Source organism: Nymphaea colorata, chromosome 11 (genome assembly GCF_008831285.2).
Source record: "Nymphaea colorata isolate Beijing-Zhang1983 chromosome 11, ASM883128v2, whole genome shotgun sequence".
NCBI classification, from domain to species: Eukaryota; Viridiplantae; Streptophyta; class Magnoliopsida; order Nymphaeales; family Nymphaeaceae; genus Nymphaea; species Nymphaea colorata.
The window spans coordinates 8,781,744-8,803,072 of record NC_045148.1 but is presented as its reverse complement, the minus strand read 5'-3'; the positions used below and the strand labels follow the sequence as shown (position 1 = coordinate 8,803,072).

The 21,329-nt window shown below is 40.5% G+C and overlaps 1 protein-coding gene across 1 annotated transcript; it reads left to right on the top strand.

Moving 5' to 3' along the window:
• Positions 1 to 11,999: 11,999 nt before the first annotated feature.
• Positions 12,000 to 15,334, top strand: LOC116265066 (indole-3-acetic acid-amido synthetase GH3.6-like). Its single transcript, XM_031645604.2, has 3 exons — positions 12,000 to 12,474; positions 12,822 to 13,750; positions 14,150 to 15,334. The coding sequence occupies exons 1-3, from the start codon at positions 12,149 to 12,151 to the stop codon at positions 14,731 to 14,733; spliced, it is 1,839 nt and encodes a 612-aa protein (XP_031501464.1). The 5' UTR covers positions 12,000 to 12,148; the 3' UTR covers positions 14,734 to 15,334.
• Positions 15,335 to 21,329: the final 5,995 nt, after the last annotated feature.

Sequence of the window (21,329 nt, the reverse complement as noted above, 5' to 3'; positions counted from 1 at the left end):
TTACTGTTTGTCTCCTGGCTTGAATGAATGAAGCCATGCGTTGATTGGAAGTGATGAGCATGAAGCCTTTGTTAGTTGGTATCTAATCTTATGGACGGTCTTATTGTTTCATAGACTGTCTTAATTTCGTAATGCATCTCTCTTAACTGTTTCTAATTAGTATTCTGCACTACCATCTTTATAATTTATATTATGCACACTGAAATAGGTGTACGTCTGCCATGTTCCCGCCCACTGCTCCACTCCCTTTTTTGAGTTTCATAAAGCAATGTGTGTGTGTGAGTGAGAGAGAGAGAGAGATTAAGCTTTGTGCTTTTGGAGGACAGAGAGAGTACCAGAGAAGGACACAATAATGCTGCCCTTTCTGTGGTGAGGGTTGCGTGGAGACATGATGCATCGTTATCATGTTTTGTGTACCATTGGACACCACAGGGGCGTAAAACCTATGGTCAGTGCGAAGCCACAGTCCAAACTCGACACGTATTCAAACACTAGTCAAACCGCTCTGACGCAACCCCTAGGTTCTCACACACATCAGTGGTCCACACCCCCTAAAAACACTCCAAGAAATATATTGCCATTGGGAAGTAGGTTCATGATAGCCCCATGTAGAAGCAGGAGGCTGCTGTTCCTTTGCTCTTATTTTAATAAGGATCCTTACTGTTCACTCTCTATTATGTTTTCCCCCTTTTGAGAACACATTAGATGCCCCCACCAGCATTTGGTCTCTTGGCCCCCTTTCATCATATGGCCAAAAGCGAAAAAACAGAACGGGAGGCCCCTAAAAAATGCCAATCTTTTCTCATTCATATGCCTGGAATCATATCTGAATGAAAAGAATAAGGGAACAGAAAAATTTTGATCCTTCACAGCAGCGTGTGGCCAAGCATGTGGGTGATGCTAGGTGACCCACCATCTAACAGAACGGGGGACACCGCAGGATGGGCAACAGGGGTCTACCGCCCTGTCTCTGGTCATATCTCTCCCAACTCCACTCTCTTGTGTTGGCTCTGAACTCAACATCTGCAAATCATCACAGTGCAGCAGATTAAGCTGAACAGTAACCGTTTTCAAATTAAACTCCCAGTTACTATAACCACAAGGCCAAGCCAAAATATGAAGTCTTCACATTCTTATTAAGTCATCTTAGTCTTTTACTTTCACATCAGCTTAATTTCCTCTCAGTTGCTTGCTTCATCCTCGACTACAATAATGTCGAAATTAGGTTTGATCTATAACGAATCCTGGCCCGCTGTATGCAAGAGGGAAAATAGAAAAACTTTCGATAAGAATAGTGACGTACACAGCTCTTGGAATAAAGCAGATGTTGCCATGCTATGTACTGTCCTTCGTATGGAACTAGAGATTAATGACATATCAAGTGTTCCCTTGGCCACCATTATGTGTGGCTAGCTGACTCAGTAGTGCCGTGCAGTAGTCAAGTCATGTCAACTCTTCCCGTTTCTTTTGCTGGGTACTGAAAAGGACTAGTCTGAACCACAACTTCTGACCCACATATCTCAAAGTTAATATGTCAGCGGCATTTCTGATGCCTTGCAGGTAATTTAGAACAGCTACAGCCAGGTGGACGGAGTTCTTTTCGGCAATCAATTTGCAGTAAAGTCTGTTCATGTGATCACATGGAAGTGGAATCACTCCAAGAGTTGGGTGAATAATCTTTCTGTCGATAGGGATTTGACCACAATCTAATGCCTCCTGTATACAGTTTGAGTCACATGGTTAATCTGCAAGGCAAAACATGGGGCTCTATGGAGTTTGATTTAGTTGGTCATCCATGGAACCGTTTGCAGCTTGGAGGCAGCTACGTGCATGCATGACAAAGTAAAGATTTTGTTCATCAGCATGGTTTTCCCTTAATAACAGAAAAGTGCATTTGAATTGAGAAAAAGACTTGAGAAAAATTCCACATCTTAAATGAATAATCGCAAGTTATTGAAATGTTCGCCCACAGCTCTGCTTTACTTGACATACTCATGCGGTCTATACATGAAATTTGAACAACTTAAATTATATTATCACGTCCAAAGTAAAACCGTATTTAGAGAGGGTCCACATTATCTCTTTAATTTGAACAGCTTGTGATTGAGTTTGGCTTAAAAGTTTGCCATCAGCTAATTTGCACTATGCTTTAATTACTCTTTTTACTTATCATGATTCGCAGTTGCTACGAAAGAGACCTCATTTGAGATAATATACATCCCTTCATTTGAGATAATATGCATCTCTTATTGCCTTGTGCATGCAGGAATCAACGCTTGGGTCTTTTTACCGTCTTGATATCAACTAAATTTGAAAAATTACCAATGTAATTCCCAATGAATGCCCATCATTTCATTCCCACGCCTGTGCCCATGTAATTGTTCCGTTATCACTGCTTACAAGATGCTTAAATGGACAATTAAATGGATCTGTCTGAGGGAAGAAATAGAGCGGTAGTTCATAAGTACTTTAGGGGAGAACTTAACGTTCCTAACAGTAATAACATGACGATATCTATATCTATTCTAGTTCAACTGGTTGCCATAATGTAGTCTTTGTTAGAGCTGTCCATGCATCACCCAATCTATTGTCTATCTTTTGTAAACACATTCCGGTCTTTATTAAACTATTATGTCTGTCTTTTGTAAACACAGTTCGCTCTTTATTAAACTCTATTGTCTATCTTTTGTAAACACAGCTCGGTCTTTATTAAACTCTCTCGATAGCTACCCACTACAAGTGTTGTTCCTAAATCATTCTTGCAATGTCGGCATCGATCAGGAGCACATTTTGACATTTAAAAGCCATGAAGTCACAATTCATAAAAGTGAAAGAAAAAGAAGGAGATAAAATAAGCCATGTTAAAAGCGCTAGTGTGATAGACACAATAAGTCACTCTGAGCAAACGGGATCCACAGACAAGGACTCAAAAAAGTACTGCTTCTTTTTGAGACCACACATAAATTCTCTTATTCACATGAAAACATAGTGGGGCATCCTGAAGAATGAGTACCGCAAATCATGAAATTTGGATCTGTCTGTGGTTGCTATCGCCATAATTGGAAGAAATCCCAGACAACGTGCAGCCTAGGATACTGTTGGTGAACAGGAATGGTGAACAAGTAGAAGAAATTAAACAAAAGTTTTTCTGGGAGAGCTAGCTTAATCTTAAACCAAATTGGCTTCAATTACTTACCACAAGCATGATTTGGTTTCCAACGGTAAAATTAGTAAATTCTTCTGCTCTATACCAAATCAACGTGTAGCAACCTTATAACCAATGCATTATTTCAGAGTTTAATTAATAATAATGATACATAACGATAATAATAAGCAATAGGATTTCAACTCTGAATTAACTTAGAATGGTGCACTAAGGGTTGCAAGTACCCGAATGATTTGCATAATTCTATACTATGGTGTTGTGATCCGAACTACGAGCTAATCCTCAAATACAAGAACACTTGCACATGCATGTGGACATGTTTCAGTCATGCTTGTTATGGTGGATAAATGGATGATCAGTTGATCATGTTCTTCGATGATTTTATTACTCATGCCATGTTACATCAAAGATTTGAAAGATTTGATCTGATATGCAAAAAAATCTAGTGTCGAGAACCTTATCGGATGCCTATCATATCGGTCCATATCAAAAACTGATGTGTTGTCAGTGGGATCCATCATCATTGTACGTCATACCTATTCCCTATCTCATTTTGATGTTGGCCATGGAAGTTCATGATGTATATACTCTTGGTTTTTGAGATCAATAGTTCAGCTGCTCAATTTTATGGAAGACTTTGAAACATTACACACACGAATTCCTCACAAGTTAGTATCTAAATGGAGAGATTAAATAAGAACTGAAGAACTGCATTCTATGCTGGTTAATCCATGTTATTTTAATGTAGTCTAATAAGGTAACATAAGCCATATAGGCATATAGGATGTTAAGATGCAATGCATTCTGTTTGTTTTACAAAGAAAGAAAGTTCAATTTGAAATAAAACTCTTGCTTGGTTGTTGCACTAACAGTTTATAATTCTTTAGCAAAGATTCATAGTGTTTTTATCAACTGACTTTTAATTTTGGTCATCCGAGAACATCTAGCACACGACATGATAGAATTCTCCTCTCTCTCTCTCTCTCTCTCTCTCTCTCTCTCTATATATATATATATATATATATATATATATATATATATATATATATATATATATATATATATATATATATATATATATATATATATATATATATATATATATATGCAATGCATTCTGTTTGTTTTACAAAGAAAGAAAGTTCAATTTGAAATAAAACTCTTGCTTGGTTGTTGCAGTAACAGTTCGTAATTCTTTAGCAAAGATTCATAGTGCTTTTATCAACTGACTTTTAATTTTAGTCATTCGAGAACATCTCCCACACGACAAGATAGAATTCTCCTCTCTCTCTCTCTCTCTCTCTCTCTCTCTCTCTCTTTCTATATATATAATTAGAAACTGCTCATCGCATTGCCCTCCATATATGAAGCCAGTGCCAGAGCACTCAATTAAAGAAGCAACAAATCGACGAGAAGGAGGTAGGAAACGTAGACACTTAACAACAATTCCAAGCTACTGCGCTGATAGGTAATTGTGTGAAAATCAGGATTCTATTGTCCGTTCAAGATACATGCCTTAGTAACCACTTCTTTACAGCTTCCAGTTTTTATTGCCATGCGTTTCTTTGTCCTGACAGCAGCAACTGCTGCTGTCGCCGTACTCATTAAGTTTTACTATTATTTTAACTATTCCTTTTTCTTCAAAAGAAAAGGAGAAAATCCAAACTCCAAATTGATCACCCACGCTAAGAATTTATCGCCTTTATGCTCTCTTTTCAACACAAAAGTTGAAGACTCGAATCTCTTACTTAAAACCAAAGGTCTAGGAAAGTTAGCGCGCTTTCTCAATAGTTTGCTGTTTTCACATGATTGTTATCCCACTGTTCCATGATTTAGTCATGCAATGCCACTTTTAAAAATGTTTTCGGTCACCTTATAATATTAATATAAGCATTACCATAAGATTTTAAATTAAACAAAAGTAACTACGTTAAGCCTGAAAAATTTTCATGCCCCCTGATTGCACTCATTAGATGTAGCTCCAATAGAGCGTGCGTCCGCTTACTTTAATTAAAGTTACATTAAGCAAATCGATTGGATTAGAAACTTTATATATATATATATATATATATATATATATATATATATATATATATATATATATATATATATATAAGAGTTTTCGTGTTAGCTTCCTATTGAGAGAGTAATTAAGGGAGAAAAGAAACTTGATTAGAATGGAAAAGCATGCATGTGACATGTCTTTCGTACAGCTAAGAAAGACACAAGATGGCTTTCAGGTCATAATTAAACCAACTTAGAAAAGTTAATAAAGAAACGAGCGCGATCTTCATTATGCCATCCTCTTGCAGGATCTTACCTTTCTTCCTCTGAATATTTTATACCAATTCCTACATGTTGCCAGCAGGCAAAGCACCGTCTCCCATGATACACGCTGAGGTGACAATAAATATTCTTATCAAAACCATGGCGGAAGTTGCATGGTTCCAGCAGTGGCTACACTGGGTATTAACCCTCAAGGCAGTCTTGCTCCCCTTCCCAATCTTACTCTAATAAAATAACTAGGCCATGTTATTGTGAGCCAGTCTTTTTTTTTTTTTTGAAGTGCGATAATTTCTATGTTAAAAGGCTCTGCTTTACAAGCTCTCTATCTCTCTCTCTCCATATATATATATATATATATATATATATATATATATATATATAGCCCTAGGGAATGAGTCAAATGAACATAATTATACTACTTGTTCAGACTTGAATCATTTACTGACAAACCTAACAGGGCTCGGCTCATGGCCCATAATTTCTGCTTAAGCTTTTGAGGTTTAATATTGAACGCTGTAATGCGTTTTAACAGTAACAAGACCCTTCTTTTTCATGGCATATTGCTCTAGCTAATCATACAAAAGATGCTTTAAATTAGTAGCAGGTATTGTACTTAAAGTTTATCTTCGCATAATTCTCTTTTAGTGCTGAACTTGTTTGCGTTTCACGCGTTGGGGTTGCTCCGCTCGGCCACTATGCTAAAGAAAGAGAAAATGGCTGATTGATGGTGAGTGATCAAACAAAGTCGAGTTTCTGTGCTAGTCTGGTTGTTTCAGTACATATACAGTTACCAGTTGAAAAAAGATAGTTAAAACTTTATGATCCACCTGATCAGATGCTATAACACGACGAAGGACAAGGCAAAGAAAGATGTCAAAGAATAAAGGTACACTGAACAGGAGGAAAGAAATTATATATATGCATATTAATTGCAGCTTATGTAAGTACCAGTGAGGGAATTTCTGTGCTGAAACGGATGCTTAATGCAGTCCTTGGAAAAACAAAAAAACAATGACATATTAACTTAATAACAAAGCTCCTGCGAAAGAATGTCTATAATCTACTTGGCAAGTTTCACTGTGATCGAAGCTTCGCCCATTTGGGGACTCTGGAGAAGAGGGTCCGTGGGAAATGGAGAAAAAATGGTGCGATCTCTGCGCGGGGGCTGAGCCGCCAGAGGTAGCTGGAAGCATGGTTGCCTGATGGAGAGAGTGCCCACTAGAAAAAGCCAATTGTACAACATTGTTTAACGCATGATCTACAGTAATGAGTTGAGAGTATGGGGGACAGGAAGAGATAGAACGGATATGGCGGCAAGCCAATCCTTGGGTTTGAATCCTCGTTCTTGGTGGTCAACCCTCTTTTTTGTGTCCCCTTGTTCACAACTTTCTCTCTCTAAACAACTACAGCACCAAGCACAAGGCACCAACTTGGTGTTTTCTGTCCACCTCTCCCTATATTAAGGATAGCTTCACATTAAAGGCGACGATAAGGTTGGACACGTTGAAGGCATTCATGGACAAGTTGAAGACATTGAGGGGGCCTTTGATAGTCTCTAATTTAAGATCCTTAGTGTTTGAAAACCATGGATTTAAGATCAAACCCTTCCTCTTTCGAATCTTAAATCCATCATTTTATAAATGTAAAAAATAAAATGAGGATCTAAGTGTGGAACCTAAGTCTGACCTAAAATCTTTAGTTAATGATCCATGGGTTTTATCGTGAATCTTTTGGCACATCATACCATATCAATCCACAAATCTAAGGATATCAAATGTCCCATGAAGAAAAAGAATCCAGCTCAAAATGGAAAACATGCAACAGACACAAGTTTTTTTTGTGTAATTTCAAAATTTCAACAGGAGGTGAAATAGAATTTTTCAAATCTTTTATTAGATTAAACTAACATTTTTGAAATTTGTATATAGTTTTTTTATTTTTTATTTTAATTTGAGGGGAAACAAGGCTCTGCTCCATTTCTGGATAAGCTATAGGGGTGTTATTGCCAATATTAGCAAGCTAAATTTTAAGAAAGAAGATAATTGCTATAAACCTTACAATCCAAAGATAAGGAAACTAAAGGTTCTACAGGTGTCATTGCCAATATTAACAAGCACTTAAGAAAAGACATAATTGTTGAAAACCCACTCAATCCAAAAAAAAAAGGAAACTGAGTGAACAAATTGTGATACACAGATAAAATATAATGAAACCTCAAGCAAATTAACATAAAAACTGAGACAGAAAATTTATTCTAGTGGACATAGATAATCTCTCTCTTTCTCTCTTCTCTCTCTTTCTCATCAAACCACTTAATTTCTTTCCTATTTCTACATTCTCCTTTTATGGTATCAGAGCATAAGATTCTTGGACGCACATAGGTGTCCACAGAGCTTTCTTGCAATGGTATAAAACACCAACTCCAGGCGAACATAATGATTCAAACCCAATCTAGATTTTAGGTCAGGCTGAGGAAATGTTTATATGATTCAACCACAAGGATTGGTTGGTCATCATTAACCTCACTATGTGCAAGCTTCAAAATGTACAATGTTTGAGAAGGGAAAGTGGTCACATCCTCAATGTATTGCAGTGCCTCCTTGAGCCGATCAAACGGCTTAGGGACCATGGTTGGGTCGGGCTTAACCTTGGGTGCCTCCGGCATGGTTTCAGTCATTGTTACAAAAAATATGTTTTATTAAAAAAAAGCGTATAAAATGTGAAAAACAAGTCAGTCGTATAAAACATGTTTTTTTTAAAACGTCAAAAAACAAAAAACACTTATAATACCCATATAATACCGGTATTATATGTTTTTTTTGTTTTTTACCATTAATTTCCTTTTTTGCCTTTTTTTTATTAATTTTTATTTTTTATAATTTTTAATATTTATTAAATGTTTTAAAGTTTTTCGTTTTATTTTTAAAATATATAACTTTGCCGTATTATATCCGTCTTTTTCTCCACTGTCTAACACTCGTACACATTTTTTGTGACAATAGAGTTTTAGCCTTAAAACACTTCCTTACTACTAACGCCGTCGCCGGAAAATGACGATGACAAGGACTAAGAAGAAGAAAAATACAGACAAGGAAGCAAAAGAGCCGGAGCTGCCGGTGAGAGAGAGTTAAGGAAGTGAGAGAGGTGAGGAATGGATGGTGTTGGTGCGGTGTGAAAGGGGTATTATAGGGGTGTCCTTTGGACTCAAGGGTGCCTGTACTCCACTGGAACAAATGGCTCATTCAAAAATTCCTTTATTTTTGAAAATTCAAACGATCTTTTTTTCTTGAGCACCCTCAAGCTCCCCTTTCTCGGGCTGTGACTTTTTCCTTTTTTTTTTTCCCGGCAATCGTTTGGTTCCCCGGCGACTCGCCGGCCGAGCTCATTGGGTGCGTTCGAATACGACACCGTCCGGGGCGAACCCACCGGATGTGGGTCCGATCCGATCCGCTTCGGGACACGCGGCGGAGCTCCTGCCTCGTCTCCCTTTTGTCTTTAGCTAGCTGGCGTTGCATCTCCTCGAATTCCGCCATGCCACGTGGCAGGTGGCCGGGAGACGGACGGCCCGGATTCGGGTCGGCCTGAGCTGTCGCAGGAATCGTGGACACACGAGCCCCAGTCGCGCGTGTGATCGGCGAGTTTTGTGGCCGCTCCCCTGGTCCCGATTTTCCTCCGAGGAATTGTTTTTTCGTGTTCACAGGAAGGGAGAAGGGTATAATATTCGACGAATTAATTGAAGTAGACCTTAATATAAAAGTATGGTCTTGGATCTCGCCCATTCATTTGGTCAGTCGCGGCCATTTTTTTACAGGTCCGGAGTCGGTCGGGTTCGGTCCAAGCCACGCTGGTCCTAGAATGTACAGCCTGGTCCTATTGACGACCTTGTCCAAAATGTCACAATATTATATCTACCTAGTAAAACATCTTTATAATATTGTGGAATTCGTTCAAACCTTTGGTTTTGGCAATATCTGGCAATAACCTGATATTTTCATCGGGTCACCAATTGTTTAAAGTCTAAATGTTGTATTTGGATATCGAAACCTGTCGGGTTGGGTGGCATAGGATGACCACGGCCTAGTTCAAACCTGAATGGCTCTTATCTTGATGGTATTGAAGAGTGTTAAGTTTTGGTTGAGATATCATTGATAGTTTAATATGCATCGATCTTTGTCTCTCACCCCTTTTTTTTTTAGGACGTCTATTTTTACAGCCATTCAATGCTCCAGCTTCTTACACACTAGAGGGTGGCGAAATTGTAGGGGAAAAAGCAAAAGAAGATGTAGTTAGATTTTAAAATTATGAAAGAGAAGCATAGTGAAAATTATGAGTATTTTTCATCTTTGTATAGAAGAGTGTTTGCAAACCTCTTGGAGGTATGCTATTCTTGGTGAAAGTGTGCTACAAGCTACAAGGGCTTGCTTTTGGATTTGATTTTGATAGCTTGTGCAGCATGCTTCATGCATATAGTAGTCTTCATTTGTCGTGTAAGATATGTACATGAAGTTGCACCAGAGGTTTGTGTTAGCAAAGCCGGTTTCTCTTCCAAAGGCTCAATTAGGTGGTGGCCTCAATGTTTATTCCTCAAGTACTAAAAAAATGGCAGTTCTTGCTTTAAGCCAAGCTTGACATTAACAAGTTCCACGAGTACCTTCTAGCTCAGCGTCTTGGAGATGGCATGAGAGTCGGTGACCCCGTTGCTTTTGTGAAGGGGAAGGAACTCAAAGTAGGCCACGGTTGAGATCAGGGTGTAGGACACATCCTTGGGGTCACACAAAGGGCTGAGGTTCAGCCCAAAGTAGCACTCGGAAGAGGCATACATGGTGCAAACCAGAGGGAGGCCATTGCCATCGCAGTACATCCCAACACTTGATTTCTATGGCAATGGCAAAACCTCCCTCTGGTTTGCACCATGTATGCCTCTTCCGAGTGCTACTTTGGGCTGAACCTCAGCCCTTCGTGTGTCCTACACCCTGATCCCAACCATGGCCTACTTTGAGTTCCTTCCCCTTCACAGAAGCAACGGTGTCACTGACTCTCATGCCATCTCCAAGACGCCGAGCGAGAAGGAACAGAAGGAACTCGTGGAACTTGTTAATCTGAAGCTTGGCCATTTCAGCCTATCATCAGTCTTAAAGCAAGAACTGCCACCTTTTAGTACTTGAGGAATAAACTTTGAGGCCAAGAATCCACTTAATTGAGCCTTAGGAAGAGAAACCGTCTTTGCTAACACAAGCCTCTGGTGCAACTTCATGTACATATATTACACGACAAATGAAGACCACAATTAGTAGATGCACCAAGCATGCTGCACAAGCTATCAAAATCAAATCCCAAGCCCTTGTAGCACACTTTCACCAAGAATAGCATGCCTCCAAGAGGTTTGCAAACACTCTACAGTTTGCAAAGACTCTTCTATACAAAACTCGCCGATCACACGCGCGACCGGGGCTCGTGTGTCCATGATTCCTGAGCCAGCTCAGGCCGACCCGAATCCCGGCCGTCCGTCTCCCGGTCAGCTTTGACCGTCACCGGCCACGTGGCATGGCGTGCTTCCAGGAGATGCAACGCCAGCTAGCTAAAGACATGACGGAGATGAGGCAGGGGCTCCGCCGCGTGTCCCGAAGCGGATCGGATCGGACCCACCTCCGGTGGGTCCGCCCCGCACGCTGTCGTATTCGAACCCACCGAATGAGCTCGGCCGGCGAGTCGCCGGGGAACCAAAAGATCGCCGGGAAAAAAAAAAAGAAAACAAGAAAAAGTCATCGTCCCCCGCCGCCGCGTAACGACAACCGCCCTCACGCCGATCGCCTTGCCTCCTTCGCCCACCTTGCCGCGGTGGGCTCAGCCAATCTCCCTGTTCCAGGTGTTCCGGAACCGTGAACTCCTTGGACTACTGAATCGTGACCCTCGGACCGATCCGAACCTTTGTGGACTGCCGGGCGAGACGGTTTCACTGACTCGGTGAGGAATTCCGAGCTTCGGAAATTTATTTTGGGAGCGATGACAGGGACAGTGAAAGAGTTTCACTCGTACACGTGCCCTCAGTGCAGGCGGTTGGAGTGTGGGCCCCAGGGACAGCTCAGCCGAACCCCAAGCGTGGGGCGTGCTCTAACCACCCGAGCCGACGTTTCCGGGAAATGTGGTCGCCGGCCGGTGGTCGGTCCACCGGTACAGTTACGGCGACAGCCGGTGGAGATTCGGGTCGGATCTATGGAGTCGGTTGGACCCGAAAACTTAGTTGATCTCACTGACAGGGACTGTGGCATCCCCATGATGGGGCCAAACCCGCCGTTGGGGCCCACGATTTGCTTATGCTCTTGGGACTGTGTGCCCCGGTGTTCCGATCCCAGACGGGTTTGCCGGTTTCCTTGTACGACGAGCACAGCCCGAGAAAGGGGAGCTTAAGAAAAAAAAAGATCGTTTGATTTTTTTAAAAATAAAGGAATTTTTAAATGAGCCATTGGTTCGAGTGGAGTACAGGCACCCTTGAGTCCAAAGGACACCGCTATATATACCCCTTTCACACCGCACCAACACCATCCATTCCTCACCTCTCTCACTTCCTTAACTCTCTCTCACCGGCAACTCCGGCTCTTTTGCTTCCTTGTCTGTATTTTTCTTCTTCTTCGTCCTTGTCATCGTCATTTTCCGGCGACGGCGTTAGTAGTAAGGAAGTGTTTTAAGGCTGAAACCATGCCGGAGGCACCAAAGGTTAAGCACGACCAAGCCATGGTCCCTAAGCCGTTTGATCGGCTCAAGGAGGCACTGCAATACATTGAGGATGTGACCAGCAACGCGGACCAGGTGCAGGAGCGGGTGCTGGGGGAGATCCTCTCCCGCAATGCCCATGTCGAGTACCTCCGTCGCTACGGCCTCGACGGCCGGACCGACCGGGAGAGCTTCAAGAAGCTTCTTCCCGTCATCGGCTACGACGATATACAGCCCGACATACACAGGATCGCCAATGGCGACAAGTCACCGATCCTCTCGGCCGACCCCGTGTCGGAATTTCTTACTAGGTGAGCTCAACCGGCCGCGCTGTAGAACCGTGTTTGATAAGAGAGTCTGGTTGCCGGCGGAGCGGAGGGTTGTTGTGAGATGCAGGGTGACCTCTTTTTCAAAGAAAAAGAAGAGGCGGACAGTGGAGTACTCCACTGTTGCATTTCCATTTTCCAGAAAAGGAAAAAGAAAAAAACAAAATCCCTGTGAGCGATCGGTTTGGCGCAGTGCGGATTGCCAGTTGCAGTTCTTCATGTGAAGCACCTTCTGGCATCATTATCACGCCTGCCAACAAATGTTTGATGCTTTTCCTGCTTGGGTTTTTCCTGATTTTGATGGGTTCTTCCGTTGTTTTCTGGAAATGCAGTTCAGGAACTTCGGGAGGAGAGAGGAAGCTGATGCCCACCATTGAGCAGGAGCTAGGGAGGCGGTCCCTGCTCTACAGTCTGCTGATGCCTGTGATGGACCAGTTTGTGCCGGGGCTTGACAAGGGCAAGGGCATGTACTTCCTCTTTGTGAAGTCTGAGGCCAGGACGCCAGGAGGCCTGGTGGCCCGCCCGGTGCTCACCAGCTACTACAGGAGCAAGTACTTCACCAACAGGCCCTTTGACCCATACACCAACTACACCAGCCCAAACGAGACCATCCTGTGCCCGGACTCCTTCCAGAGCATGTACTCCCAGCTCCTCTGCGGCCTCATCCTGCACAGAGAGGTCCTCCGGGTGGGCGCCGTCTTCGCCTCCGGCTTCATCCGGGCGATCAAGTTCCTGGAACAAAACTGGCCTCAACTCGTCGACGACATCCGGACGGGGAAGCTTGATGACCGGATCACGGATCCCTCCGTCCGCGCCGCCGTGGCCGAACTTCTCAAGCCGGACCCCAAGCTCGCCGACTTCGTCGAGCGCGAGTGCCGCAAGAACTCGTGGCAAGGGATCATTCCCAGGCTGTGGCCTAACACCAAGTACATAGACGTTATTGTGACGGGCACCATGTCGCAGTACATCCCAACACTTGATTTCTATGGCAATGGCCTCCCTCTGGTTTGCACCATGTATGCCTCTTCCGAGTGCTATTTTGGGCTGAACCTCAGCCCTTTGTGTGACCCCAAGGATGTGTCCTACACCCTGATCCCAACCATGGCCTACTTTGAGTTCCTTCCCGTTCACAGAAGCAACGGTGTCACCGACTCTCATGCCATCTCCAAGACGCTGAGCGAGAAGGAACAGAAGGAACTTGTGGAACTTGTTAATGTGAAGCTTGGCCATGAGTATGAGCTTGTGGTTACCACTTATGCAGGTGAGAACTGTTCTGGTTTAGTTTTGAATTTGTTGTTGCTTCCTTCAACTGTCTTGACAATGCCACCGTTGAAGTGGTCTTGACTCTTTTAACTTTATTGGACAAAACTTCGATATTTCTTTGTGCATTCCTCTTGAAATTTGAATGTTTAAATCTTCTTTTTCTCCTAGTGGTATTTCTTGTTTCTTTTTCACTTGTTTGATATTATTTCTTGAAGGATAAGATCGTTTAGGAAATTGTGCTTTTAGCTTTTGTACATAAAGAAGCAACGGTTGCCATTTCTGGAAGTAGTAAATGAGTTTGATTGGTGCTTTTGACACGGTTTTTTTTTTGCATTTCTAGTGGTTGCTTATTACAATGGTAGTTGATTGAGATGTTGATTTGATCATGTCGTTACAGGTCTCTATCGCTACAGAGTTGGTGATCTCTTGAGGGTCTCCGGCTTCAAGAACAAGGCTCCCCAATTCCAGTTCGTCTGCCGGAAAAATGTGGTTCTCAGCATCGATTCCGACAAGACCGATGAGGTCGAGCTCCAAAACGCGGTCAAGAATGCCGTGCACCACCTCGAGCCATTTGATGCCACCCTCGCCGAGTACACCAGCCATGCAGACACCAGCGCCATACCGGGTCACTATGTGCTGTTCTGGGAGCTCAAACACGGTGCAACTCCAATCCCCCCATGTATCTTTGAAGATTGCTGCCTCACCATAGAAGAGTCACTCAACAGTGTCTACCGGCAAGGCCGCGTCTCCGACAAGTCGATCGGCCCGCTCGAGATCAAGATCGTCGAGGCCGGGACCTTCGACAAGCTCATGGACTATGCCCTCAGCAATGGGGCCTCCATTAACCAGTACAAGACCCCAAGGTGTGTGAAGTTCAAACCCATAATTGAGCTGCTCAACTCTAGAGTCCTCTCTAGCTACTTCAGTCCCAAGTGCCCCAAATGGGCACCTGGCCACAAGCAATGGAACAACCACAATTAGTCTCTTTCTTGTGTCAATGTGTGTTTGTACAACACAATTGGAGTACTTTAGAAAGAGAAAAAAGAAGTTGCTTGCTACATTTAGTTAGGATCCCCACTTGTTGCCCTTCCTTTCTTTCACTTTCTCCATTGTGGTATTAGAAAATACTCTCGAATAGCTGTCACTTAACATGTTTAGTTCCACTGAGATATTGGCCATGTACAAAGCAGTTCCTTCAAGTCAAGAAAGGAATTTCCACACCTTGGTGTTTGACGATTGACCACCTCCTTCCTCACTCTTTGAATGCATTCAACTCTCTTTTCCAACTCTCTAGATAGAGAAAATTATAGAGGAGACAGAAGAGAGAAATAATAAAAAAGCAGTGACCAATACCCAAATGGCTTCTCAATTTAATCAACTTGGCAGCAGCGGAATAACTCAAGCAAGAACCAAGAAGCATCGGAGAGAAATCTTTCGCCTTACGTGTTCTTCCCGGAAACCCTGAGCTAAAACTTATGAAGCAGATTTTTCTAATGGGTCGACGTTTTTGGTTTTTCTGTCACATGGGCTTAGCCATATTGGCCAGTTTTTAAGAGTTGTTTTCTGGTAGGCCTAATGACTTCTCAATAGAGAGATCTCTCAGAAGTTATAATATTGTGAAAAGCGTGCTCCTGTTCAATGCTTAAAGAATTGACTTTGGCTATAGTGATCTGTTTGTGATCAAGTAAAAGATCAGAAGATTCCAATCTGAAAGTTAGCAAGGAGCTGGCCAACATAGCCTGATAAAGTATGGTCCACTTGACTATTATAATACAAGTCTACATCAAGAGATAAATCCACATATTTTATATAACAATAGATTCGAACGCCAGTTTGATTGGTCAAATTCTAGTCATGATATTTGAGATCTGAAGATTACAGATGCACGTAACTTCTACTGTACCCCTCCTCTTCTCTTCCCTGAAGCATGAACAAGGGCGTCAATTGTTAGGATAAATAGTTTCAAGCCATGGCTTCCTTCTTTCTGATAATTAGGATCCCATTTCCCATATGCTTTACTGTTGCAAATTCAAGCCATTTTCTACCAAAAAAGAACTCGATACATAAATATGAATTCTAATGCACCTTCTCTCTCAATTTATTATGATGCTCTGGTGATTTCATGGCTCCGAAATCCCAGGGCATTCTAATGCATCTCAAAAAGATTGATTCAACTTCAAAGAAGGCATCGCATCTCGTTCTTATGCAAAACTGCTCTTTGGATTTGTGAAAAACATACTCATCAAAAGCAGCACGATAATGATAAAGAAAACGCGATATTTGGGAAAAACATGCAGCAAGATGCTTACTAAATCTCAAGTTGGTGGTCTTTTTTTCATTTTTCTTGACGGTTAAGAGCAAAAAAAAAAAAAAGCATTTTTTGTCATTTCGAGATTTGAAACGCGCATTCCCGTTTTTGGGGCTAACATATAATATGCTCTTGTGCTCCATCTCCTTTTGTGCCAACCAAAGCTTCGTGGGAGTTGGGGTATTTTAGACATTTTCAAAACAATTTTTTTTTAAAACTTTTAACTTTTTCACTAGGCTTTCCTTTTCCTAACAAAGGGTATTCTGATCATTACATCATCTACATGTTTTTTTTAATGCACCAGACAGTGCATATAACCAGCAGTTTGTGAACTGAGATGCTTATATGGATCCTGACCTGACCAGTAGTGGAGCCTACGTAAGCTGGTGTGGGCAGTTGCCCACCTTAGCAACAAAATTTGTCTTATAATTATTTAGTTATTTATGTATGTTGTGCCCCATAAAAAATGAGAATTTATTCATGTATGTTGCCCCATAAAAAATAAAAGTTTCTACAACAGTAGCCATTACCCATCAGCTAAAAATTTCTAATTCTGCTACTGATCCTGACCCGCTTCAACCTATGAATAGTCATGAAGCAAGAACTGCCATTTTTTTTTCCCCACTTGAGGAATAAACTTTGCCAAGAGTCCACATAATTGAGCCTTGAGAAGAGGAACCTACTTCACGAACACAAACCAATCATGCAACTTCATGTACCTATCTTGCACGACAAAGCAAGCCCACAATTATTAGACGCACCAAGCATACTACATAAGCTACCAAAATAAAATGGAAAGGCCACAAGCCCTTGTAGTTCTTAACACACTTTTACCAAGAGGTTTGCAAACATTCTACAGATTCCGCTGTACAAAGATGAAATTTTATAATTTTCATGTTGGTGATTAAGAAATTGAGATGCCCATGAGTAGTTCTATAATGGATCGGATTTGAATTGGATAAACTCTTCTCTGTATCCATTTTTTTCGGATGTTCATATATTTGAAATAAGATATATATTTCAAACTATATTAGAACCGAGTCTGAATTTAATAAGATATTTGACTAGATGCGAATCCATAACAGATTGAATATTGAAAATTTTTGCCATTTGTTACACAGGAAACCACATTCAGATGAAGAGAGGACATTGTTGTTCAATAAATGATATAAAATCCCCAAGCCAAAAATAGTGGACTTAGAAATTTATCTCAGAGAAAGGCAATGTATGTAATTTTGTAGTTGAAAGGAACACAAATCACATTTTTTATAGCCACAGCTGGAGGCGAGCCACCCTATTATGCCAACTCGAACTTGGGTGAGGGTATGGCGCTCACCGAATTCGAACCTGTAACTGGCGTCACACCATTTGCTGGCTTCACCAGTCATGACAAATCCCTTCATACTTTTTAGTTAGACTGAGTTGCCTCCGCCATTATGGGCACTCAACTTACGCAGTAAGAAGAGTATGGAGACATTTTAGTATTTTTTAAAAATGCCTTCTTATAGTTTTTTTATTTTTTTTTTAATTTTTATTTTTGTAAAATTTTGTGCACCAGTATAACACATACAACCAGTTAGGCATTTTAGCTGGTAAAAGTAGACATAGAATCTAAAGGTTAAAGCCAGGTATACTTTCTAAGGAACAAAGAGGACCTCAAAAGAAGCTGTATTCTAATAACAAAAGTAACTCGAATGCAATGTCCTTAAAAAAAACAAAACTTTCAATATATATATATATATATATATGTGAAAATTGAATGACACTGCATTTTCAGAGTTACCCAACTTTTAACTAGGGCAGTCTGATGTAATATGATGGTTGGTTAAAAGAAAAATAAAGAGAAAAATGTGAGCATTTTCATTATCTAATATTAATTCACATCTTTTTTTCATTGTAAATGACCTTGGTTAGATGGTTGCTCATATATATATATATATAGTGAATGATGACTTTGAACTCATTTATGAGGATGGTTCATATTGTGATAAATGGTTGAGAGGAAAATAAAGACAAAAATATGTGAATTAATACTAGACGACAAAAATGTATGTCACTTTTTTTTTACTTGTTTTTTTTTCTCATCCGTTTATCATGACGGTTCAAACAACTCTAAAATGAACTCGGTGCCCTTAAAAATGTATAGTTTAATTTTCAAGTAATATGTAGGTATAATACCCTTACAAGTAACAACCTTACTTAAGGTGGAAGATCGGTTAGCAATGATCTGAACCATTAATTTAACTCACATGGATGGATGAAGATGAAATAAAAAAAAAAAAAAAGTAACAGTGTTTTTAGTGATCTAATATTCATTCACATCTTTTTTCATTCTTCATTTTTAATGAAAAAATTAATAGCAAAAAACTCTCCTGATGAGTTTAGCACCTACCAATTTATGTCAAAAGAGCCATTTCAATTACTTTAGAATTGTTGAGATTATGGTCGCTTAGATAACAAATCCATGATGGTTAGGCAGCCTGAATGAAAGGCTTTGTGAAGAGCCAAAGCTATATAAGAATCTATACCCACCATATCACATCCAAGAGAGTGAGAGGATTACAACCCATTATCTAGAAATGGGTTCAAAGGCCCCTTGTTCTTGTTGCCTCAGAGTCAGGGGCAGCGACAAGGTAGGGTCCTCAAGGGCCACGGCCCTACTTCAAAAAAAAAATAAAAATAAAAATTTACAAGTAAAATTTTAAAAAATTTCATTTGTTCTATATAAAAATTTTTAAAAATAATATTTATGTCAAAATTTAAAAATTTAATTTTACTCCTAGTAAACAACTTTTTGCTCTGTCCCTACGAAGGAGTCATGCACTGTGACTCTCATTCTTACCTCGGAGGTCATGGGCTGTGCACCACCGGGTTCAGTCCGTAAAGATAAAAAGAATCTTTTTACGAGGGGGCAACGGCAGAGTCTTCGATGATGAAGAATAAAAAAGAGAGAGAGAGATCCAGACAGGAAAGGCGCCGGACAGAGAGATAAACGTAGCTGTGGGCAGAGGAGGCAGGGATGTGGACGACTCGGTCCAATCAAGGGCAGGGGCAGCCTTTCGTCGTGTGAGTCACCGACCCCCACGCTCCTCATCTCTGCGACATAACACAGACGACTCCGTCAGGATTGTGTCCGCCGATCCCGAAACCATGAGCATCTTCTCTCAAAAGAGGGAGAGATCGAAAAGTATCCTTCATCACATCCTTTTTATTAAGAACGAACTTGTAAATTTGTTCCGTTAGCTTCATCGAGGTGTGCCAATACGTAGCAAGCTAAATTAAATCATGCGGATTTACAAATGTATAATAAGTATTAGTTATTAGTCAGGTGCATGAAACTCTTGTTGTTATCTTTCGAAGAAGACTTGATATTAAAAAGGAAATAACTTGATGTTTTCACATAAGAAATCCGGGGCGGATTTTCTCCTATTAAGTTACATTTTTTGTGTTTCTTGAGAACATCAGACTGAATAAGTCCCTAGAAATATATGCAGATCGACATTTCTCACTGGTTCCTAAAAATGCCGAATAAATTTCTCTTCTTGATATTCACAGTATTCGTTCGGAGCAGGTCATTTGTTATGTAGCATTTCATGGAGCTGGTCCAGCTAGTATCACATTTACTTGATCACATTTAATTAATCCTTCCTGCCTGCCTTTTGATATGAAATTAAAGTTATTCTTTCCTATTGCATTTTTTTTTACCTTTATTGTCATTATTGTTGCTGTTATTATTATTACTTTTGGTCAATGACATGGAATACGGCTTGTTTATTCTATAATTAAGTGGTCCTGCTATGTAGGAGATGCCAGCAAAGTACCAGATGGAAACTGCAAACGGGTCCGGTCAAATCCAGGTCCAAACTCTAGCATCAATTGGTTGGTGTTCTGATAAAGGGTCCCAAAGGTGGAGGTTTGGATAATAAATTTGGTACCCGTAGCCCATTTTGATCAGGACATTATTATAGCGAATTCTTTTAACGCCGTATTCTTTTCAAATCCACACCGGCACAAAATGATCGAGTCATCAACAAAGTTTCCCTCTTTGAGACGACGAAAAAAGGTTGTTTACGTCAACTTATAAAATGCGAATTAATTCCCAGCCTTTTCAGCAAAAATTATATTTTTGAATTCAGTAAAAAAAGAAATCGTGAAAAATAATAAATTATGAAAAAAATGTGAAAAGTAAAACATTTAAATTCCCGCGAGATTTACATTTTGGTTGGCAGGACAGTTTTTGTAACACCTTAAAAGTTTAGCTTTATAAATGAGGTTGTTAAGTGGTTGGTTGTCCTGTGATACATATATATATATATATATAAAGTTGAAACTGAAACTGCTAGAGTTCGAACCTGACATGCGAATGAGTAAAAGGTTAATTTTTTCCTTTTCAAGAAAAAGATCAACATTCTGGCACTAGCTATAAGATCTGTCCTTAAGATCTACAGGACAGATCTTATTAGGACCCGATCCAATGTAATTAGTTATCCAGGATCCGAATAGTATGCATCTCCTAAGGCTGCACATGCTAGCTTCTCATACCAAGTGTCATAACTGGGTTTGAAGTCTGCCAATCTTGGGCACACTTGGTTGTCAGCAAAATTAAACACCTCCCCATGTGAAATTTTTGGATCAGGTAGAACATTTAGTGCAAGTTGCAGTCAGCTTTTGAGCAGGCCACACTATTCTGATAATCAATCATAGTTGACAGGTGAGGATGACTAATTTAAATAGTCGGGTCTTAAATTCTATGCTGACTCCTATTATATATACAATTCATGTGCTATTAAACCGACCATTTGCCTGTATTTTATTAGGAAGCATGTGTGGGTGCCCATGAAGAGAAAAATTTAATCCCCACCTAAATCTTCAGTATCAAAGAACGTTGAAAGATGAAAGAGAGAATTTATACTTGCAAAAAGAATGAGAATTGACATATGGGTCACTCAAGTACGGGGTGCAAATCTTCTTTCTTTATCACTTGAGCTAAAAAAGGCATCTAAAGAAATAATAACCAAAACAGTGGTTATAAGATTTGGATATTGATACGGGGTACGGTTTCTCCGCGTAAAAAAATTAAAAAGAGAAGGGCAAAAAAGAATGGATACCTATTCTCCAAGTACAGCAATATCAAGAGTTGCAAGGAGCAAGAGCATCTATCTATCTTAGAGAATATATCCAGGCAGCCGCATCTTAAAAGTCAAAGCAAAGATTTTTCTGCAGTAAATGCACCCTAGAAAAGACAGTTGGTGATCATGGCCCTTTCTTT